The following is a 22,784-nucleotide window of genomic DNA, read 5'->3' on the forward strand; positions in this document are numbered from 1 at the left end:
ATGAAGCGAGGAGCAGGATGTCTGAGACAACTCCATAGATCTCCGGGTTTGGGGATTTTGAAATCAGCACTTTAACAAGCTGCTGCGAGTCCATTTGGCAGTGAAGCTGTAGGATTCCCTGTGCTCTGCAGTGCGCCATTGCTTCTCGGAGTGCTAGTGCTTCCGCCACTAAGGGTGAAGGAACATAAAGGCAGTGGGCCATGTAGTCAGAGTTAAGCTCGTTCTCAATAACAGTCCATCCAAGTCCTGCTCGTTGGGAATCAGACCTCCATGCTGCGTCAGACTGCATAATGGTATAATTTATTCCTGGAGCTGTCATTGCTCTCACCTTCTTTGGGACGTCTGAAGGTTCTGGTGTCTGCTCACGTAGCCATTCTTGTGCCGCTGTCACCGCTTTTGTGATTATTTCCTCCGGAGTAGATTCCTTGTTGTTAAATATTCTGTTATTCCTCGCTAGCCATAGAGACCATAGGATCCATGGTGCTAGGGGCCCTAAGGCTATACCAGAAGGTGGGAGACACACCAGTTTGTAGAGACCTTTCCATGCAGTAGTTAAATCTATCAATCCTCTAGAATCAATGCAAGTTGAGAAAGGAGCTAACTTCCACACCTTGTATGCGACATCGCAATGAAGAAAAAGATGATTGATAGATTCCACATTACTGCAGCTTTTACAGACTGTGTCCACCAGGATGTTTCTTGACGCCAATCTGTCTCCGACGGGTAGAGCTCCTTGGAAAATCTTCCAAAGGAAGAGCTTGATTTTTGGGGGAACGTGCAGCTTCCACACATTGTTATTCCAGTCTATTCCAGTAGCTGTGGGTGTCTGTGTTTGGACATTACCGGCTTCCATCGCCTTTAGATATCCAGACTTGGTCGTGTAAACTCCTGAGCTCGTACCTAACCAAACCATCTTATCAGGGGCTCCCGATTTGCTCGGTTTTATGTTGAGAATTGTCCCTTCCTCATGAGGCAGTATCTGTTTGATTAATGCTCTGTTCCAGTCGGACCCGTTTGGCAGGAGGAGGTCCTTCACGGTTAGGTTCATGAGATGTTATGGTGCTGGTCCCATTGAGCATCTCTGCGATGATAGACTGAGCCACGGGTCTGTCCATATATTGATGCTTTCTCCATTGCCCACAGCCCAACCTACATTTTGTGCAATTAAATCTCTCCCAATCAGCATACCTTTCCAGCCATGTGACTCAACCGACTTATGCCCCGCCTGAAGGAAGTGGTTCTCGTTATAGTACTTGCCTTTGAGCACTCGACTGAGCAGCCCTGCTGGGTTATGGAGTAGACGCCAGCTGAGCTTGGCGAGATAGGCATCATTGAAGCTTTCAAAATCTCGAAACCCCAAGCCTCCATCCGCTTTTGATTTTGTCATTTTATCCCATGAAACCCATGCCATTTTCCAGTTCCCATTTCTATCATCCCACCTGAACCGTGTGACTGCGGACTGGATCCTTTTGCACAGGGAGCGGGGCAGTTTGAAACACGACATCGCATGAGAGGGAATAGGTGAGAGTACACTCTTAAGCATTACCATTTTCCCAGCCGTGGAGAGGTATTTGTTAGACCAACCGCTTGCCTTAACCTTTATCCTGTCAACGATGGAGGCAAACAAATCTTTTTTCCGTCGTCCGAAATGCTCCGGTAGGCCGAGATATTTGCCAATACCTCCTTCTCTAAGGATGTGCAGAATTTCCTTTATGCAGGTTTTTAAACAAATCTCGGGGCTTTGCGGGAGAAGGTGATATACGACTTTGTTGCGTTGATGGATTGTCCTGAGGCTGTTTCATACTGGCGCAAGATCTCCACTAGTGAAGCTGCACTATCTTTGTTTGCTCTAGTGAAGAACATTGTATCGTCCGCGAATAGCAAATGATTTACACGGGGGCTTCCTCGGGCCACTTGAATGCCGGCTAGGTGGCCTGCTTCTTGTGCTCTGTTACATAAACCCGAGAGTACTTCACTACATAGGATGAATATGTAGGGAGAGAGAGGGTCTCCTTGACGGATGCCTCGGCTCGGTTTCACTCTTCCTCTAGGTGAACCGTTAATGAGAAAAGAGTAGGTAACAGTAGACACGCACTCCATAATCCAGTCTATCCATCGAGAGTGGAATCCCAGTCTCTGGAGGACAAGTCGGATGAACTCCCATTCAAGCCTGTCATAGGCTTTACTCATGTCGGTTTTAACCGCCATTGAGCATCGCTTTTCTGCCTTGGAAGTTTGGAGGAAATGGAGCACCTCGTGTGTAATCAGAACATTGTCGGAGATCGCTCTTCCGGGGACGAAAGCAGATTGGTTCTCCGATATCAGCGACGGTAAAAGAGGTTGTAGTCGCTTCGTAAGGATCTTCGAGATGATCTTATAATAGACGTTGCATAGGGCAATTGGTCTATAATCCGCAACAGCTTTTGGGCTCAAGATCTTAGGTATTAACCGAATAAAAGTTTCATTTATTCGTGGTGGCAGCTTTCCGGTTTCAAAGAAGCCCTGAATTTCCTTCACAATATCTCCGCCAATGAACTCCCAATGTGTATGAAAGAACCCAGCCGAGAAGCCGTCTGGTCCTGGTGCCTTGTCCGCATGGATAGAGAACACTGCATTTTTTATCTCTATTGAGTTCGGGATCATGGTCAGCTTCACATTATCTTCGTCAGTGATGATCGGGTGAAGTGCTAGTTCCACTATCTCTTTGCGGTTTCCGGAAATACTAGTAAACAGGGCCTGAAAATAGCTCACGATCACCTGCGCTATCTCGCCTTCCTAATAGCATAAGCTTATTACTCTTTTTCCTAACTTACTGCTATCCATGTTTCCAAACATCACTATTTTTTTTAACTGTTATCTATGTTGCCAAACAAAAGCTTAAAATACTTTTAGTTTAATAAGATAGATAGCTAGGAACTTGTTTTATTTTATGGTTTATAATTGATTTCTTATCTTGTTTAAATCAGAACGAGCCTGAGTTTACTTAATTTTGTAATGAGATAGGAATTAAGCTAAGGATGAGCAAATGATAAATACAATGTACTGTAATGATGCCTTCAAGTACTCTTCAATACCTTCCAAGGCCACATGTTTAATATTTAATCGGTCCAGATGTATGAAAGTTATTTGATATGCTAAAGAGAAAATGTACCTGGACCATTTTCTATTTATATTAGACTAATCTACATGTTTTCTTACTCTTCGATTTTACTTTAGATCTACATATAGATCATCAATTATTTTTACCAAATAATGCGTCAAGTCACGCGATCTAGTCGACACCAAGTGATACGAGCTAGGCCAAAGAATTAAAAAATATTGTGTATGATCGAATGGGAATCAGGAGGATGTAATATAAAAGTCATGAATTCAAACCTGGCTTAATTGATTAATTATGTACATGTTTTGGTTCATATCCGAAAAAATGATAGAACATAAAAGAAAAACTCATTGTCATTAAGAAAAATATAAACAAGTTTAAGTGAATGTTGTGTACCAACTTGTTAAATTCCTTCATTTCGAAGCACAACAAAAAATATACATGATAACAACAAGTGTACCTACCATCACTATAATATATTGATTAACACACGTCAGTCCGTAACAAGACAATATTTGGATAAAATATTTAAAAAGGAAATCAAGTTCGCCCTAATAAACCTCTCAGGCACAATTCTCGAGAAACCTCTTTGGTCACCGTTTCACGGCGCCGGCGGCGCATCTTCTCGCCGGCGTCGCCTCTGTTTCCTTCCTCCCATGCTTCTCTTCACTCTGGTCTCTGTCTACATAAGTTCTTTTGGAGTTTTTGTGTTGTCTTTTTCGTGCTTGGCTCCTCCCTCCTTTGAGATTACTCGTATGGCATTCTCTGGTGGTTTGGATACCACCGGAATTGTTTGTTTCTCCGGGGGTTCCCGGTCTACATCTCGTCCAAGCGTTTCCTCCCCTCGCTGCAGCCTCTACCTTGGCTCCTCGCTTGTCTCGTGCAGATCTGCGAGCCTTGTTTCCATCAACGTAACTCAGAGACTCTCAACCGAAGATTTTCGACAGATCTCTTCCTCCCTTCCACCGCAAGTCCTCCTTCCGCCTTTAGTTTCCGGTGACCGAACGTCTGCTGTCTGTGGGGCTCCACGCTTGACCCGCCGTTCAGATCTGGAAGCATTTTGGTTGATATGGACAAGCTCACCTCGATTCACAACCACCACCTCCATCTCGACAAGGTCCCGTTTTGAAAGACTCTACTATGGATACGGCGAGGTCCGACGTGCTGACGACAGTTCTGCTCCATCTTCGATAGATGGTGTTGTGAGTCTTGTCAACTCCAGGGAGAATAACTTACCATCATCTGACACACCGTGCTTCATAACCGGCGACTGCCCCTTCAACTCCGGCAAGAACCCTAAGCTTTCAAGTCTCCCGATCAAGCAGGCGTTCAGTTCAAAGCCGAGAATGTTAATCTTCTGGGCCTGGCCCTGTAAGATCTGTGAATCTGTTATTCATCTTGCTGGCCCACCAAATCTTAAACTCGTGTTTGATGATTTGTTAAGTGTGGCAAAGATGCAAAGGATTTCCGGTGGGTTCACCGGGGCCTTTATCTTGAGCTTAATGCCATATTTCTCTTTTACGAAGAATAGTTTACCGGTGGGTTCACCGGGTTGGTCTCTGTCATCACCATACCTCCTTTCTATGAAAGGAGAGGAATTCCCGAACTCGTTGTTGAGTTCTGGTTTCAGCTTCCTCGTCTATGAGAGCTGGTCTTCAAAGTCACTATATGTGACTATTTCTATGCTGTCCGACTTTGTCGTGAAGACTACCCCGACGCATTCAAGCTTCGTCTCGAATCCGCTGTCATCTTCATTTGAAGAATTATCTTGTTTAGTTTACATTGTTGTAGTTTATGTTTTCAATCAAAGAGGAAGGTTAATTCCCTCTAATCGTTGTAATCAAGCAGTTTGAAGAGTAATGAAATTAAGTTGTGTTACAAAAAAAAAAACACACGTCAGTCCTTATGAAAGGTCAATGGAGGTCATGGAAGAAGAAGAAGAAGGGCCAATGCAAATTGGAAGTTAGGAAGAAGACCAAAAAAAATCCATCCTTTTTGGGAAAATCATTATAACCCCATAATCCATGAAATGAATCTCTATCTACATCTCAGTAGCAAAATATTTAAAGTAAAAAAGAAGAGAAAATGGCAAAAGATGTAGGTGTTTAGACAGCTAAGAGTGTTCCTCAGTCGCCCCACAAAAAGTCATCTCTCCCCTCTCTTCAGTCTTTCTCAGCTCTCCAAAAATCTTCTTAAATGGTTCCAAGTTCACTGCTCCTAAAGGCCACGTCCTCTTCTCCCTCACACATGCATGATGCATCCTATGACCTTTCCTTTTCTATCCATTTTCTTTCTGCAAAAGCAAAACCAGAAAACATATTTACAAAACTTGGGAAAATAAAGAGACACTGTGACACACCACCACCACCATTGTGAAAACAGACTTATCCATGATATTAATCTTCATAACTCATAATCACATACTTTCTTCATATAAACCCCGATCATAATCTATATATTTCATTTAGTCGCCCACTGTAATATAATATGAAGGGCCGGTACTGACATGGCAGAGACCACAAGCAAAATATAAAAAAAATGGCCATTTTTATAGATTTTCGATAAATTTTTAATAAAATAATACGTATAATGGTAAAAATTTCAAAAAAAAAAAAGACTGATTTATATATGTTTTTTTGGTGGGCTGGAAGGAGGTGCTTGTTGTGCTTGCCTCCCTTCAGGGTGGGCACTGTGAAGGGTTTAGCACCACTGGTTATTGAGACTCGAAATCATCTAGAGTTATAATGAAATAACTATTTAGGCTGTCAACATTCTTGCTTCCTAAGTTTAAAAGATTTTAACCTATAAGAAAGGAAAGATAACTTCAGAGGCAAAAGCATCTCATGGATAAAATATACATATCAGAAAGTAGAATAAGACAGCTTTCACTTCACCTTACTAATACAGAGAATCAACATCGAACAGTAAAGAAGAGAATCCTTTTTGGCCTCTTCACACATATGGTTTCCAACACATTCAAAATTTACTCTAAGGGCTTCCACGGCTATATTATATATATGGTCACTTCCTCAAAGTTTAAACTCACAATTCACAACCAACACTTCTACAACTTGTTATCACTTCTAATCTCTAAGTCTTAATTATCTGTATATATTACGATGGTTAAACCCTTTTGGAGAAGTAAGAGCAGTCCCACAAAGAATAATGGCTTGACATGGTACAAAGATCTTGGCCTTCACGCCTTTGGAGAGTTTTCAACGGCAATGATCCAAGCCAACAGTGTGATGGAGGATCAGTGCCAGATCGAATCAGGTCCATTGACATTCAACAACTCGGCAGTTCATGGCACGTTCGTTGGAGTTTACGACGGTCATGGAGGTCCAGAGGCTTCCAGATTCATTGCAGACAACCTCTTCCCCAATTTAAAGAGTAAGGCTTCCAACTTCATCACTCTTGAAACTTTCATGCACACTAACACTTCACACAACAACAGAGTTTGCCACAGAGGGTGGAGAGGTTTCAGAGGAGGTGATGAGGAACGCATTTGCAGAGACGGATGAAGATTTTCTCATGGCGGTGAAGAAGCAATGGCGCAAGAACCCACCGATGGCATCAGTGGGTTCATGCTGCTTGGCGGGAGTGATATGCAACGGACTGGTGTACATAGCCAACGCAGGAGACTCGAGGGCGGTGTTGGGAAGATCTGAGAGAGGTGGTGTGAGAGCTGTTCAGTTATCAGTAGAGCACAACGCCAACGTGGAGTCTGCGAGGCAAGAGCTATGGTCAAAGCATCCTAATGACCCCAACATTCTTGTGATGAAGCACCGGATGTGGCGTGTGAAAGGGATCATCCAGGTAGGGCTATTACTTCATTATGAAAACATGTGTACATCGAGATATAAAAAACTCACAAATAAAATGTGTTGTTTACATTTAACTAGGTCACAAAATCCATAGGCGATGCATACCTGAAAAGAGCAGAGTTCAACAGAGAGCCGTTGCTGCCCAAATACAGAGTAGCAGAAGAAATCACCAAGCCAATCCTTAGCGCTGATCCATCAGTCACGGTTACTCAGCTTAAACCAGAAGACGAGTTCATGATTCTTGCTTCAGATGGGCTTTGGGAGCATCTTAGCAACCAGGAAGCTGTTGATATTGTACATACTTCCCCGCGCCAAGTAAGCTCCACGCCTAAGTCACCTCTCTCTTGTACACTTTTGCACGCAAGAATATATTTGTTACAACCTTGAAAATCTCCAGGGAGTAGCAAGGAGGCTACTCAAAGCTGCATTGAAGGAGGCAGCAAAGAAAAGAGAGATGAGATACTCAGACCTGAAAGAGATCAATCCTGGTGTTAGAAGACATTTCCATGACGATATAACCGTTATTGTGGTCTATCTCGATCCCCAAATGGTCCAAGCCAATGGTTGGGCTTCTCCACTGTCAATAAGAGGTGGCTACTCAATGCATTCTTCATCATGATCAGACACTGTGTGTAATGACTTGAGGCAAAAGGAATGTAGGAAGCAGGAGCATGAATCACAAGTAGTATAGCTAGAATAATATTTGAAGTTGAGAGATCTTTTGATATGTTCTTTTTTTTTTAAAAAGAAAACATAAGTTTAAATGTACCCCTGTATGCAGTAACGCAAATCATACACGAGGGTACTTGCAATGCAATATCATCAATGTCAATGCTGGTTAATTTAAAATTTCAAGTAACTTGCTGCATATCAGAAGTAAAACTAAACATTACATTCCCTTGGTAAGTGTTTCAACAAAAAAAAAAAGTGTTTCAAAAAAAAAAAAAAAAAAAACATTCCCTTGGTAAAGGTTTTCTGGCGCTTGATTCAAAAGTATCAACAAAAGTTTAATCTATAATCATCTATTGCAGACACATTATATGTCTATCATCAGAAAGTGAGAAAAGGTCAAGTCCCACGAACAGAGAGAGATTCAGCGCCTGAGGCTCTCTTCCCTTCAACTGCCATAGAGACCAGAGATATGGAAACCAACAGAGTACCTCTATAGTTCTAATGATGTCCTTACATGACAAAGGAATTCTGAAGCAGCGGCATGCATAAAATCAAACAAGGACACATGGTAATGGGGTCCATTTTGCATGCAATATTCCCAATCAAGGACACAGCAGCAGAGTATACTAGCTCACTTTCGTAACAAGATATAAGATGATCCAAACACTTACTTTGTTTGATAGATAATCTAGAAAAAATAGGCTGCTTTCATGAAAAACGCATAGTCACAACAACACAAAAGCAATCAACAAACTAGCTTAGACCATGTCCAACGGCGGATTTCACCCGGTCCATAAGACAAATCCTTAAGCATAATTATAATTAAATACTATTATTAGCGATAAATCGACGAAGGATTGGTCCGTCGCAGCGGACTTAAGGATTCAATCCTTAGCAACGTGTCACGTGGTGAGTGAGACGATTTTGTCTTTGGTTTGTGTAGGGTCGAAAAAAAAAAATCATTCTCGAGCCAAACCGAAAAAAAAATTTCTTCTCGAGAGAAAGGCGATTTCGAGACGATTTTGCTCGATCTCTCTTCCTCGGCTCGTGTAAGGTAAATCGAAGCTTTAACTCGTAGATTTATCGATTAGAGATCACTCTCCATCTTGTTTGTTGTGTATTAAGGGTTTGGTTCTCGGATTTCGACCGATTTGAGAAAATTTTCAAATTAGGGTTTCAAAAATATTTGGGGATAAATCGATTTCGGGATTCTTTGGGGGTTTAGATAGGGTTTCGAAACGTTTTTGGTTTGTATCGGTCTCGGATCTCCTCTCTGTGTCTTATACGGATTGAAACCGTATCGGGTTTCAATGGATTGTCGTTTCTTAACTGTTTTTGATATTGTATTTGTTCCTTGTCGTTGGTTTGCTACCTTCTCGTTCATGTGCTTTTGATTATTGTGCTTTTAAATTGTTCTTACTCGTTTTTTGCTGTTGATTTTATTGGTCCTTAACTAAGTGTTTACTTGTTTTGGTTGCAGATAAACGATAATGGGACGATACAGTTACAGCCAGCCTTCTTCATCCTCACACTCTCCAGACTTAACCTCCCTCCTTGAAGCCGAAGGTGAGATGTACGCGGCTGAAGCTGAGATTACTCGGTGGAATGCAGAAGCCATTGACTGGAGATGTTCATAATCTTGCATTTGTTAATCTTGCATTTGTTAATTTATGGAGATGTTCATAATCTTGCATTTGTTAATTTATGTTTTAACATGAATACTACAAGTCTTTTTTCGAAAATTTGTTATATATTAGACTTTGTTAATAATCTTGTGTTCATAATCTTGCCTTTGTTAATTTATGTTTTAACATGAATAATTGTGTTAACATATTAAACGCAGGCAAAATAATTTCAAGACCAGTGCCAACCATACAAGTCGATCACAAACGGTTAGTAAAATCACAAACCAAAATGGATTTTTAAAAATTTGAAGTTTCTACCCAAAAATTTCTTTAAAAGAATCAATGAAAGTTCAAAATTTAATTTTTTTATTATTAGTAATATGACAAGTTTTATAAAAAAAAGTTCAAAATTAAAGTTCTATAATATTCCTAATATGACGAACTTTTTTTAAAAAAGTTCAAAATTAAAGTTTTATAATATTCCAAATATGATAAATTTTATTAAAAAAAGTTCAAAATTAAAGTTTTATAATAATCCTAATATTTCTAAATTAATTATTTAACATATTAGGACTTCTTAAAATGTCATCATCTTCATCCGATGGTCTAGACGAAAGAATAGACGAACTTGTTGATGAAATCGTTGAAGATTACTACAACGACATAGTGGAGGACCAACCCGATGATGAGGCGAACCGTGCTTATATTGAACGAGACCGTGAAGGAGGAGATGATCAGTTATGGAATGACTACTTCAGTGAAGACCCGACATACTCGGCACAAATATTTAGAAGACGTTTCCGCATGAAAAAGAATTTATTCATGCGTATTGTTAGAGCCCTCAAGCAGAACTTTATATTCTTTCAGCAGAGAAAAGATGCAACCGGGAGGTGGGGTCTATCATCACTTCAAAAGTGTACGGCGGCTATTCGTCTGCTTGCTTATGGTACAGCGGCTGACTCGGTTGACGAATATCTCCGACTTGCTGACACCACAGCACACTCTTGTTTACATCATTTCACTGACGCAGTTATACAGTTATTTGGCAATGAGTATCTACGACGACCCACAAAGGCGGATCTTCAACGACTACTCTATATTGGAGAGCAACGCGGTTTTCCAGGGATGGTCGGGAGCATTGACTGTATGCATTGGGAGTGGAAAAACTGCCCAACCGCTTGGAAAGGACAATACACACGTGGATCCGGAAAACCGACGATTGTTTTAGAGGCTGTAGCTTCACAAGATCTTTGGATATGGCACGCTTTCTTCGGTCTTCCAGGTACCTTAAACGATATTAATGTCCTCGATCGGTCTCCTGTTTTTGACGATATTTTAGAAGGTCGAGCTCCGAGGGTAAGGTACATGGTCAACAGACACATGTATAAGTTGGCATACTATCTCACAGACGGTATATATCCAAAATGGTCAACATTTATCCAATCTATCACACTCCCTCAATGTCCCAAACAAGCGTTATTTGCTAAATGGCAAGAAGCAGCCCGAAAAGATGTCGAGCGGGCATTTGGAGTATTGCAAGCTCGGTTTGCGATTGTGAAAAACCCGGTTCGTACATTGGACATAGAGAAGATAGGGAAGATTATGAGAGCATGTATCATACTACACAATATGATAGTTGAAGATGAACGAGATGGTTATACAAACCGGGTTAATATTTCAGATTTTCAAGAAGGAGAATCTTCCAGAACCTCGGAGGTCCTAAACGAAATTCCTACATTGTTCAATGATACATTTCCCGACCGCAATGATGTTCGTGATAGGCAAACTCATGATCGATTGAAGAATGATTTGATCGAAAACATTTGGAATAAATTTGGTAATCAAGATTAATAATTAGTTCTCTTTGGAATATTATTAAATCATTGTATTTTTTTTTAATAATGCAATTAATAAAATTTCAATTTTAATTTTTTTTTTTTAAAATATTATTTTATTCCTAAGGACTCCTTCTTCGGGATCACCATCGGACGAGTATTTTAGATCCGAATCCTTAACTATTGAAAAATAAAAATAAAATAAAAAATAAGCTTAAAATATGATTAAGGACTCATGTGGGAGTATCACCATTGTATTTGGTCTTAGGAACGCAATGTCAGAAACAGCGTAAAAAAAACTATATTGCTGCTGCATGTGCTTGATACGAACAAGCAGTGTTAAAAAGGACCATCCACATTCACAAATAGTTCAATGAAATAAAAGTCTATGCTTAGCAGCACCTGCAACATAGAATATGTCAACACCAGCCACTTCAGAATTCCTAGGTCCTAACACGATGAAAACTATAGTTTACTCATTGGTTTCACTTTCACATGATCTCATCTGGTGACAACTTAGCTTCCGTCTATCTGAGAAGATTATTGCATGACCACGAAACCTTTGCTCCACGACCAAACATCGACCTTAACAAAGATACTACACAAGGGGGCTTCTAATTGCAGAAAATAATAGGAGAATCAAGTAGCCAGAGAGGGAATCATAAAACTAGCTAGTACACTACCTGCCAAAACCAAAGATTGCGGAGTTAGATAACAGAAATAAACCATGCACCACCAATCAAAAATTGGTTATATGACTCTTATTTTCTTGCCCGCCATGTGGACATTCTCATCTCTCTCTTCCCTCTGTTCACTATCTCTCTAACCGGTCGCTATCTTTGAGGAAAAAAACCGATGACCTCGTCTCTTTCAAGCAATCCGGTGGTTGCTGAAGAAAGACCGGCGGAAACATCCACAGATCTTACAGAGACGACGACGGAAGCTCCGGAGAAGAAGGTGAGGAAAGGTTACACGATATACAAGTCCAGACAGAGTTGGACTGAAGGAGAGCACGATAAGTTTCTTGAAGCTCTTCAACTGTAATATAGCTAAAAAGTTGCTATCTTTCTTCTTAGTATGTGACTTAATTATACACTTTGTTGCTGATACTACTTACTGTTGTCTTGCGTCCTTCCTTAGGTTTGATCGTGACTGGAAAAAAAATGAAGATTTTGTTGGTTCAAAGACAGTAATTCAGGTTTGAGATTAGCTGCTTTGAGTTTTGGTTTTGATGTAATATACACTGGCGCGTTTCACCACTTAATCCTAACGTGCCTACTCTGATTTGCTACAGATCAGGAGCCATGCCTCTTTTTGAAGGTTCAGAAAAACGGGACCTTTGCGCACGTGCCACCTCCTACACCTAAGCGCAAAGCTGCTCATCCTTATCCTCAGAAGGCATCAAAGAATGGTTTGTTCTACTACAAAATAAGTTAGACTGTGTTTTATCTGAACTCGGTACCTCATGGGATGATGATACCTCTGCACTGCTTAGCATAGTAATAATGATTCATAAATCATAATATAATATAAAATTTATAGACTATATAAAATAAAATATTTATCAAAGAATCAAATCCCGCCTTTTAAAAGGCAAATCAAAATCTAGTTAAGATTAAGACTACTAAACAAAACAATAATGAAATTTTTTTTAGCAATTGCGTCATTTGAACTCAATGGAGACATTATTGTTTGGAGAAAGTGTCCCAACCATCAGAAGCCGCTCCATTTGTTCATCACTAAAGTAAGAATCTCCCAGCCATACAACGATCTTCTCTAGTCTCTTTGCGTTTCTCAGCACCAATCTCAGGAACGAACCTAAGAGTTTCATCTTTGCATCATTACAATCCGACATGGAATACATCCGGCTTGTGGTAGGAAACACCTCATGCTTTGATCTCCAACATGTGTCTGAATCCAAGCCTTGTGATATTCTTAAATACTCGTCCAAATCAGCATCCTGTAGAGCAGAGAACATGTTACTCCAAAGCATACTAGCACGTACAGGTGTTTTTTTACCAAAAATACAATTCCTATATACTGATTAGCATGACAAGGAGTTAAAGACATGGTTCGTCTCTTTATGGAATATTCCAAGAAAATAAACGAGTTTTTTGGTGAAGATACCTTGATATAGCTCACGTATGTTGCGTGTACTTCAAGCTTCTTCAATCCAGGTGAATTTTGTAGTAACCTTGCTATGCTAGGAATAAAAGATCGAGCAAAATTTGTCTGAACAGTCAAAGATTGGACCTTGAGCTTCGGTAAACGAACACCACAGAGCATGGCGAGAGATAGAATCTAGCACAATGATGAAAAGGTCAAAATAATTAATGGAACATAAATAAATAAATAAAAACGAAACAAGTTAATATAGGGTGCAAACATATAATACCTGAAGAAGGTATCCCCCACAAAACGTAAGCCTCTCTACGTTTTGCAATTTTGCTAGCATCTTAAGCACAATGGTCTGAAGAACATCAGCATATTGTTGAAAACCAGCCTTGAAAGGACGGTACCTGTTCAAGCCAATGCAAAGGATAGCATCGGCCAGAGAGGAGACATCCACTAAAGTACATGGTGCCACATCAGAGTTTTTCAAATTCAAATAATGGATGTGCGGTGCTACAATCTCCATCTGACCTGAACGCTGGGACCAGCCATATATTTCTAGTGCTCTCAGACTCAGTGATTTACTCAGATCAAGACGCTTAAGTAAACCACCACAGTAAAACAATTGCAAGGTTTCAAGATTTGGAGAGCCAGAGAGAATATTAGCAATAGATTCATCATAGAGACTACAACTACTCAATGTCAACCTCCTTAGGAAGTTCCAAGACACAGTGCATCCAGGAAGCATATCAAAATCCACCAAATTGAGTTGCCTTAAGGAGGAACTAAGATAGAAGCAATCCGGGAAACCATAAGTCTCGTAATAAAAAAAAAGGCCGGTCAGAGACAGCTCCCCCACATTGCGAGACATAGCGAACTCGACCCAGCTATTAAACTGGGGCTCAGTGACTTTATGGGTCACACAAAGTTTAAAACTCATGATTTTCAGTCTCCTGTAGGAAAGCAAGGTTTGGTCTATCCCCTTAGCGGTCGTTCTAAGGTGGAGACAAGGTAATTCGCACCATGCATGCCTCCACCGTCTGGACAAGACGGACGTTCTGATGGCGAGATCGATGGGAATAAAGGAGAGAATATGGTTGAGGATCTCATCTGGCATAGAGTTTATGAAATCTGCTCCTTCGATAACTTGTTGGATTTTGCGGTGGGGGTTTAATATACGACGTTGTCGACGGCTACGTTTCCCTCGCCTTTTCGCCATGCTAACTATGATGATTAGGTTTTATTTTGTTTACACAGCACGAAACTTATAAAAGTATTTTGTATAGATGATATTTTGTTTATGGATAATTATTACATGGTCAACTATATAAGACAAAGATTTCTAATACTGTAGTTCCCTTATTCATAGTTGTTTATTGAATTATCCTTATTATAGATGGAATTATCTTTCTGAATAAAATAAAACAAAACAATGAATTATCTTTATTGTAGATGGAATTATCTTTCTAAATAAAACAAAATAATGAACCGACGTTGAGTGTATATATAGACTTTTTTGAGAACATATATATATAGAGACATTAGAGCAACTCCAATGGTAAGAACCCATTAGAAGCTCTAATGACTAATTTAATAGTTAATTGTGTGGTTTAGCACTCCGATCTTTCGGTCGGATGCAGGAAAGATCTCTGATACACTCTTCTTCGAATCTTCAAACTAAACTCCCTGAAACCCAGTTCTCTAAACACCAAAAAGATTCATACTTTCAGATAAATCTAAGTTCAGAATCATATTCAAGTGGTTTAAGGAAAGAGAGATAACCCTGGAGAAAGAGGAATGGAGTTTGGGAGATGGGTTTGAAGTTGAGGCGGTTTTGGTGAAGAGGGAAGAGACGGTACCTCCTGAAACCGATGCCATCTCAAACGAAGAAGAAGCTTGTTTTGATTCTTAATACGTGAAAATGGATGAACTTCGATGGTGTTGTTGCATGCGTGAAAATCAACACACAAAGTCGACAAAAAAAATTCAGAGGGATTGAAATTTCTCAATCGGTGAAAGAACCACGCCCTAATTTTTTTCCCCTTTTGCCTAAAGATTATCTTATAAAAAGCTGCCACGTATGGCGTTCCTAGCAGCAGTTCTGTCTATTTTTTTCTTTTCTCATTTATTTTTTTGCCTTTTTTCTTTTAGAACCCAAGTTAGTGGTCTTAATTAATAATTACTGTTACTGTTAGTTACAGATGATTTACGTGTACAATCACGGTCTATATTATTTGATGGCCTACTTTTGACTTTATTTCCCTCAGTCTCATGAAACAGAAAGTTACGCTATTTGTGCTTTTTGATTAAGTTTCTGCAGCTTCCAAATTTTACATTAGTTTAATTTTTAGGATGTACGTAATACATTCAATTCATATTATTAGCTATTGACGAGGCTCGAGCACAAAGAAAACGTGTTCTGTTACGCGACGGTGGAGATATATTCACTATAGAGACTGTTGTTTTAGAACATGGTAATTAAACAGTAGATCCACTTAAAAATTGTACCTACTGTTGTAAATCAGCTGCACTAAAGAGAACAGACAGACTGCGCGTCTACGATTATCACTGCAACATTAAGCCTTACAATTTACTCATGGGTTTGGAAAACATATTTGTTATGTAGCTAAATTTTGATATTACAAAAAACCACAATAACAGTCAAATCATTTATTACTATTTGAACTGTTAGCTTTCATAATGCATGTATTACAAAAACTCTTAAATATTTATGCCAGCGTGACACCTAGATATTTTATTTATTAAAACATTTATTACGTCGGGTTTGTGTTTTGGTCTATATCGCCGAGTTAGCTTTGGGTTTCTTTGCTCGATGTCCTCCTCCTATGGTGTACCGGAGCTTTTGGGTGAGAGTTCGTGTGTTTTGCCTCTTAGCTTTACTCTTGTCTCTTCTCTGAAGCAACAAGAAACGCTTGGATTTGAGTTTCAATGTATTTGTTTGTTCTATTGTGATGTTAACCTCAAAAAAACCAAATCGGGGCTTCTAGCTCTAGTAGTAAAGGGCTTACAGTTGTGAGTACCGCCACCTGGGTTCGAATCCCGGCCACAGGAGAATTAACATTTCGGCATCGCCAAGGACAGAGGATTAACACGTGGTAACACGTCACTAGTCTGGATCACTTCTGTGGGACCAAGATACCTCTGTATAATTAAAAAAAAAACCATTATTGGTAAGCTTGATGTTAACTTTTGTGTTTCATAGATGTTTTTTATCTTTTTTTGCGGCATCTACGAACAAACCAGCTTGTTAGCAAAATCTGATTCAATCTGATTGTAACCAAATCTTTGTTCATTTGGAATAATATTTACAATTTAGCAAAAAAACATGTAAAAGATTTAATTCAAATCTGGATAAAAATATCTTTCACGTTAAAAAGTGTAAGTTTCAAAAAAAATAAAAAATAAATGTGTGTATTATTATTAAACTTCTAAACTATAAAAGAGTAGTTTTTAAGTTATCCCAAAATATTTCTAATTATGTCTAGATTTATTTATTTTCTTCTGAAAAGGGTAAAATAAGGCACGTGAATAAAAGAACAAAATAAAAAGGGCACGTGACAGTTTTAAGGATCTTTGTGGGAAAATAATGGGCCATAAAGCCCATTTTTATGGCTTTCTTACCAAGCAATCATTATAAACGTTCCTTCCTTCATCATCTTCAACGTTTCCTACGCTCTGTTTCTCTTGTTCTTGGAAAAAACAGAGCATGGAGACTAAGTACGAAAATGCTCTTCGTTTTGAATCACAAGGCAAATACATAGAGGCTTTAGAGATTATAAGCGAGGCTGAGCGTTGTGGTAACCACAGTGAACGTCTTAACATACTTCAAGCTGAAATCTTCATGTCTCTAGCAGAAGAATCCGAGAATCTGTACAAAAAACTCGTATTTTTAATGGCAGCAGTTGAAGCCTACTCAAGAAACGACGCCTGTGAATGTGTCTACCCACTGTTCGAAATATCAGAGCTTCTTGGTTCAGCATCATTCTACGGGAGAGTATTGAAGACGGCGGAGCTCTTCTTGAATCGTATTGCTACAGCTTTGGGATCTCAAGAACCGGACGTGGCTGAAGACGGCGTATATGCTCACCTCTTCGAAGAACGGATAAAACTGCAATCTTTGGTTGACGTTGTGAATGCGAGGATTGCGAACCATGTAGTTCCCGTTCCTTTAGCTGACTTTAAACCAGAAGCCATAGAGATGAAGAAGGAGAATGGTGCTATGGTTGAGCGATTGAGACCTCACTGGGAGTCTTCGAGTGAAAACACCAAACGTGAGTTCATGAAAGTTACTTCGAAGGTTTGTGCTGAATAAATTTGAAAATGAGAGAAAAGATGCGTTGGAGAAAGTTCTGGGTCTGTCGATGACTTCATGTCATGGTCAGAAGATGGGAAATTCAGATTCCCAAGAGCAATCAGGGAATTCAATCTGGATATTTGGATGGCTTCATTGAGGTCATATCAGTTTGTGTGTAGGACTTTACAAACAATGCATGCTAAGAAGGAGATCCTAGTGATGAAATCTAGTGGTTCAGTCAACAGCAAGGTTAGTTGATGGCTCTTTTTTTTAATCAACCTTTTTGTAAAAATGTTTTATAATCAACCTTTGACTTGTCTTTGCAGGTTATTCACTTGGACGCAAAGATTTTACTGATTGACAAGTCTAGAGTGAAGTTGTTGTCTTTTTGACTTCAGGTGCTACCTTAATCCACCTCTCAAAGAATACATAATTGATTGTCTGCGTCGAAGGTTCATTTGAGATGATTAGTGTAACGTCGTTGTCTCGTTTGATTTTTGGACTAGAGTTGGTATACGTTTTAAATCCTTTTGTTTGTTCTTTGTATATTTTGGTCAATTTTGGCCTTTCGGCTGCGTGGGAAACTTGTGTCTCTATCCAGTCGCAGCTGGTTTATCTCAGAGCTTAAAAACTTACATAAAAAAGACTAGTGTTTGGTGAAACATGTTGCAAAATCTAGCTCAAGTACACTATATACATATAATTGTCTACGTTTGTTAAGCGAGAACGAAAAACAAAAACAAAATATCAAACAGAGATCTTTAAGCTTAATACAGGTAAAACACTTCACTCGCTGTTGATGGAGTTAACCTGAACTAGCTTCCTCGGAGTTATCTGATAAATGATCACAACAGCAACCGAGTTAAATACAATATGAAAGTAGTGAAGCAGAATATGAAATGATCAAGAACAGTCTGTACCCTCCAAAACAAACAACGAATTGAGTCCACAAAAGTTGACTTGGTATAACGAGAACACAAGCATAGTTGACTGGATCAAAAAAAAAAAAAAATTGGAGAAGTTCTCAAATAGGATCTGTTGCTATCAACAAGACCCTTTCACAGGAAAGCCAATCATACTTAAATTACCAACACGAGCCTAATAAAAGCAAACACATGAGAACAATCTAGGATTTTTTCAAAATAGCTTAAAAGTTCACAAATTTTAACAAGACCGTTTAATAATCTTTTGGTGGGATTCAGGTATTCAATTTTTTATACAGTAAATAAAATTTAATTAATCTAATCCCTTATATACTAAAGCGCAAGTCGTCTGACGAATCAAATCCTGACACGTGAAATTTTTTTAAAAAAATAATAATTTAAACAAGATAATGCTTAGAAGAAAAAATTGTCCGTTTTACCACAATCACTAAAAACTACCCACTAAAAACTACCCACCAATTTTCTTTGCCTATGATCTTTCTTTGCCAGTTCTCTTATATCTCTCAAATTCTTCTTATATAAGATAAAAAAAAAATGCCAGGAAACCTATCCCCGATAGATCAAAAAACAAATTATGAAAGACCTATATGTTCTCCTTCTTCAATTTCAAAATCCTAATTCATAATTAGGATCATATTGAATGTATCCAATGCTCATATCAATTTCTAAGTTCTTACTACGGCGGAGCACGACCTTGCTTCGTTGGAACCCGTTTAGAACTATAAAAGTTCGAGAAATTGTGGCCGTGGTGAATTTGAAGAGCTGGAAATTCGACTTGAGCAAAGAGACTTAAGAAAAGGAAAGAGAGAAAGAGGAGAGAAAGAGGAGAGATAGAAGTCAATCACAAATGCATGCAACCATTTGTAAAATCAGAAGAAGAGTTTTTGATAAAAGGTCATTTCTTTTCGTGTGTATACTTTTTCTTTCTTCTTATTCGTGTGTATACTTTACGTATATAATTTTGGTTAAAAGAAATTGAAACATGGAAAATCATTATGTTCATGCCTTCATCAAATCAAAATGATGGGTGGCTATCCACTGATATTTGTAATTCTTTCTTTTTTCTGACTAAAATATATATAAATCTTTTACTATGATGTCAAATTAACATGTCAATAAAAATATTTAATCCACTTTCAATGGGTTTTTGTCTATGTTTTAGTTATGTCTGACATGAGTTTATAAATTGTTATATACTATATATATATATATATATATTCAACATACATTAAGTAAGTAAAAAAAATTAGTTAACTGAAATATGTTTATTTGCAAGCAAAATTATTCTCATGCAAAGCATGGGATCAATACTAGTAAATTCTATTTTGAAAGACTGTTCATACGGCTTCCGAATCAAACCGGATGTGTAGTGCTTACAATACACCGGTCTATCTAATCCGATTTGGTAAAAAACAAATTTAAAACTAAATCAATAAAAAAGGGGAAAATGGATGGCCTCAAATTCAAAGCGAAGCGTCTCCACATATTATTACCACCAACTTCTTGCCCGCCATGTGGACATCCTCTGTTCACTCTCTCTCTAAAGCTCCCTCTGTTCACTCTCTCTCTAAACGGTCGCTATCTTTGAGAAAAAAAAAACCGATGAACTCGTCTCTGTCAAGCAATCCGGTGGTTGCTGAAGAAAGACCGGCGGAAACATCCACAGATCTTACAGATACGACGACGGAAGCTCCGGAGAAGAAGGTGAGGAAAGCTTACACGATCTCCAAGTCCAGAGAGAGTTGGACTGAAGGAGAGCACGATAAGTTTCTCGAAGCTCTTCAACTGTAATATAGCTGAAAAGTTGCTCCATTTTCTTCTTAGTATGTGCGTTAATACACTTTGTTGCTGATACTTCTTACACTGTTGTCTTGCGTCTTTAGGTTTGATCGTGACTGGAAAAAGATTGAAGATTTTGTCGGTTCAAAGACAGTTATTCAGGTTTTGAGATCAACTGCTTTGTGTTTTGGTTTATATAATTATATACATTGGCACTCAACTTGATTGGCTACAGATCAGGAGCCATGCCCAAAAGTACTTTTTGAAGGTCCAGAAAAACGGAACCTTTGAGCACGTGCCACCCCCTAGGCCTAAGCGCAAAGCTGCTCATCCATATCCTCAAAAGGCATCTAAGAATGGTTAGTTTTATTACAAGAAGAGTTTACTTTGGGTGGACAGATGAAGTTAACTTTGTTCAATCTGAACTTGCAGCTCAAATGTCGCTTCACGTTTCCATGTCATTTCCTCCAGAAATAAGTAACGTGTCCGGATATGGTTCATGGGATGATGATACCTCTGCATTGCTTAGCATAGCCGTTAGCGACGTTATACTACCAAAAGATGAGATTGACACTCTTTGTGGAGGAGAAGGCATGCATTCTCATCTCTACTCAATTTTTTTTAAAAATTTTGTTTGGCAGTTGAGTTACTCCATGTGAAGAAGGTTCATATGCTAAATGCAGCTTGAAAATGTTATTGGTTTTAGTTGTTATTGAATCGAATGGCTCAGCAACTGCGGTTAGTCCTTCAGCATCTGGTATAGGAAGCTCAAGCAGAACTCTATCAGGTTCAGAGGGTTTAAGACCGGTGAATCAAGCTCCCTCAGTGAAGGGTAATTATCTCCCGGACTGTTTCTGAGTTTTCGTTTTATGGTGGAGGTCACTGTTCTAATGGTTGTTTTCTGGCAGGTCTTCCTGATTTTGCTGAAGTTTATAACTTCATTGGGAGTGTCTTCGATCCTGACAGCAAAGGCCGCATGAAAAAGCTCAAGGAAATGGATCCTATAAATTTCGAAACTGTGAGTTACAACATGCTTGTTTGCCTTTAGGCTGTACGATGTGTGGGACTTTGATACATCCATCATTTAGACGACTTTTATCTTTATAGTACGCCTGTCACATAGCTGAATCTAATAGTAATGGCTGCATTCTGTAGATTTTGTTTCATAAACAAAGTTTGCTTGGTAGTATGGTACCATGATTCTGTGGAGATGTTGGCCAAATAAACAACCTTGGTTCAGTATTTTCTTTTTTAAGTTTCCTGGTGCTTATACGTAGCTGCCAGTTGATTGTTCTTGATATAGTACCCTTGACTAATCGCTGTATGCATGGCAGGTACTGCTATTGATGAGAAACCTCACAGTGAATATGTCAAATCCTGACTTCGAACCTTCTGTAAGTGTTAAAACTTATCATAACTTCCATGCTTGTTACATAAGTCTCTTTCGCTCTTGATGTGTGTTACTTCTTTAAACATTCCAATGATTAAAATGAGGACTGTTGTGCTTTCTGAGACGTATATTACACACTTTGAAACAGATGTAATCTAACCTTGATATAGTCTGATGCTGCAGAGGAAGGTTCAGAACACTTAAGCTCTTAGCTCTTGTTTGGGAACTCTGGCCAAGAACCAAACAAGTGATATATCTTTTTGAAGGACTTCTTGCTCACAACAACTGTGTATATCAGCTATAAAGTAAGTGTGGTTTGTATATTAGAGGAAGGTTCAGAACACTTAAGCTTTTAGCTCTAGTATGAGATCGCTGGCCAAGAACTAAACAAGTGATATATATATATATTAAGTAAGTGTGGTTTTTATACCTCATCCTTCCCACATCAATGTAAACTAGACCTTACCGCATATATAAGCTTTAATCTTTCGGCTCAGCTGCTATAAGGAGTTACTATTGGCTATATGATCTCTCTCTCTGCATTTGATGTATTGTGTCACATGGTAGATAAATTTATAGTGTGTAGTAGAAAAATGGTCACCTTGTATTTTCCTATTTGATATATATATTTATTTGTTCATGCGTTTTGTAATTCGTAGTTTTCTTTCCCCACTTTCGACGATTGGTTATTTCTGGTCATATATTGATGCCAAAGACAATGTATCAGCTAGCAAATACCACTAAACCCACACATACTCAACCCTTTCTCCTTAACGATAACCGGGATATTAAATCGTATTGGTCTGGCTCAAGAGGATATTTAGAACCTTCTGGCTCGCTCTAAAGGTTTGAGAAGTGGGTTATTATTATTTTTTTCCAGTGATCCAAGGTCGCGCGTGAGGTCAAATCCAAAGATTCGTCTCTTCTCGCCTTCGCCAACAAACTCAAGGAAGCAGAGCGCGTACTCGACACGCTCGTCGACGATTACCGCAAGCTCAAACGAAGCAAAGCTGAAGACTCTTCGTCCTCTGTTACCACCACAGTCTCTTCTCAGCTCACGCTTAAGGACATCTTAGCTTACGCTCACAAGATTAGCTACACAACATTTGCTCCTCGGGAGTTCGGTGCAGGGCAAGCACCTGTCCGCGGCGCATTGCCACCAGCTCCACAAGACGAGCAGATGAGAGC

The 22,784-nt window shown here is 39.1% G+C and overlaps 4 protein-coding genes and 1 pseudogene across 7 annotated transcripts; 4 read left to right on the forward strand and 1 right to left on the reverse strand.

Moving 5' to 3' along the window:
• The first annotated feature begins 6,107 nt into the window (after window positions 1-6,107).
• Window positions 6,108-7,822, forward strand: LOC125584028 (probable protein phosphatase 2C 67). Its single transcript, XM_048751762.1, has 4 exons — window positions 6,108-6,490; window positions 6,555-6,916; window positions 7,003-7,239; window positions 7,322-7,822. The coding sequence occupies exons 1-4, from the start codon at window positions 6,220-6,222 to the stop codon at window positions 7,541-7,543; spliced, it is 1,092 nt and encodes a 363-aa protein (XP_048607719.1). The 5' UTR covers window positions 6,108-6,219; the 3' UTR covers window positions 7,544-7,822.
• A 1,981-nt stretch (window positions 7,823-9,803) lies between these two features.
• LOC125583994 lies at window positions 9,804-10,779 on the forward strand. Its single transcript, XM_048751687.1, has 3 exons — window positions 9,804-10,365; window positions 10,504-10,577; window positions 10,630-10,779. The coding sequence occupies exons 1-3, from the start codon at window positions 9,804-9,806 to the stop codon at window positions 10,777-10,779; spliced, it is 786 nt and encodes a 261-aa protein (XP_048607644.1).
• Window positions 10,780-11,864: 1,085 nt separating this feature from the next.
• LOC106361981 lies at window positions 11,865-12,579 on the forward strand (annotated as a pseudogene).
• Window positions 12,580-12,640: 61 nt separating this feature from the next.
• On the reverse strand, window positions 12,641-14,399 carry LOC106448669 (putative F-box/LRR-repeat protein At5g02700). Its single transcript, XM_022700293.2, has 3 exons — window positions 13,452-14,399; window positions 13,184-13,357; window positions 12,641-13,016 (listed from the first exon to the last, which is right to left on the reverse strand). Exons 1-3 carry the CDS (start codon window positions 14,385-14,387, stop codon window positions 12,720-12,722), a joined length of 1,407 nt encoding a protein of 468 aa, XP_022556014.2. The 5' UTR covers window positions 14,388-14,399; the 3' UTR covers window positions 12,641-12,719.
• A 5,498-nt stretch (window positions 14,400-19,897) lies between these two features.
• LOC106448680 (protein REVEILLE 4) lies at window positions 19,898-22,119 on the forward strand. 4 transcript variants are annotated; one of them, XM_013890548.3, is made up of 8 exons: window positions 19,898-20,214; window positions 20,311-20,368; window positions 20,442-20,565; window positions 20,678-20,797; window positions 20,913-21,038; window positions 21,115-21,224; window positions 21,541-21,600; window positions 21,767-22,119. In XM_013890548.3, exons 1-8 carry the CDS (start codon window positions 19,940-19,942, stop codon window positions 21,806-21,808), a joined length of 915 nt encoding a protein of 304 aa, XP_013746002.2. In that variant the 5' UTR covers window positions 19,898-19,939; the 3' UTR covers window positions 21,809-22,119. The 4 variants fall into 4 exon arrangements, with proteins under 4 accessions (XP_013746002.2, XP_022554150.2, XP_013746008.2 ...); XM_022698429.2 differs by having other exon boundaries at window positions 19,924-20,214; window positions 20,639-20,797; XM_013890554.3 differs by having other exon boundaries at window positions 19,924-20,214; window positions 21,780-22,119.
• The last annotated feature ends 665 nt before the right edge of the window (window positions 22,120-22,784 follow it).

This window comes from Brassica napus, chromosome C3 (assembly GCF_020379485.1).
Source record: "Brassica napus cultivar Da-Ae chromosome C3, Da-Ae, whole genome shotgun sequence".
Taxonomy (NCBI): domain Eukaryota; kingdom Viridiplantae; phylum Streptophyta; class Magnoliopsida; order Brassicales; family Brassicaceae; genus Brassica; species Brassica napus.

Bases quoted from the DNA above. Each gene is read 5' to 3' on its own strand.
- LOC106448669 (XM_022700293.2), bottom strand. From the start codon at position 14,387: ATGGCGAAAAGGCGAGGGAAACGTAGCCGTCGACAACGTCGTATATTA. The intron at 13,358-13,451 runs GTATTATATGTT...TCATTGTGCTAG, and splicing joins GTGGGGGATACCTTCTTCAG to ATTCTATCTCTCGCCATGCT. The intron at 13,017-13,183 runs GTATCTTCACCA...TCTGCTCTACAG, and splicing joins CATACGTGAGCTATATCAAG to GATGCTGATTTGGACGAGTA.
- LOC106448680 (XM_022698429.2), top strand. From the start codon at position 19,940: ATGTGGACATCCTCTGTTCACTCTCTCTCTAAAGCTCCCTCTGTTCAC. The intron at 20,798-20,912 runs GCATGCATTCTC...TATTGGTTTTAG, and splicing joins CACTCTTTGTGGAGGAGAAG to TTGTTATTGAATCGAATGGC. The intron at 21,225-21,540 runs GTGAGTTACAAC...TATGCATGGCAG, and splicing joins ATCCTATAAATTTCGAAACT to GTACTGCTATTGATGAGAAA.
- LOC125584028 (XM_048751762.1), top strand. From the start codon at position 6,220: ATGGTTAAACCCTTTTGGAGAAGTAAGAGCAGTCCCACAAAGAATAAT. The intron at 6,917-7,002 runs GTAGGGCTATTA...ACATTTAACTAG, and splicing joins GTGTGAAAGGGATCATCCAG to GTCACAAAATCCATAGGCGA. The intron at 7,240-7,321 runs GTAAGCTCCACG...GAAAATCTCCAG, and splicing joins TACATACTTCCCCGCGCCAA to GGAGTAGCAAGGAGGCTACT.
- LOC125583994 (XM_048751687.1), top strand. From the start codon at position 9,804: ATGTCATCATCTTCATCCGATGGTCTAGACGAAAGAATAGACGAACTT. The intron at 10,366-10,503 runs GTATGCATTGGG...TCGGTCTTCCAG, and splicing joins GATGGTCGGGAGCATTGACT to GTACCTTAAACGATATTAAT. The intron at 10,578-10,629 runs GTAAGGTACATG...ACTATCTCACAG, and splicing joins TAGAAGGTCGAGCTCCGAGG to ACGGTATATATCCAAAATGG.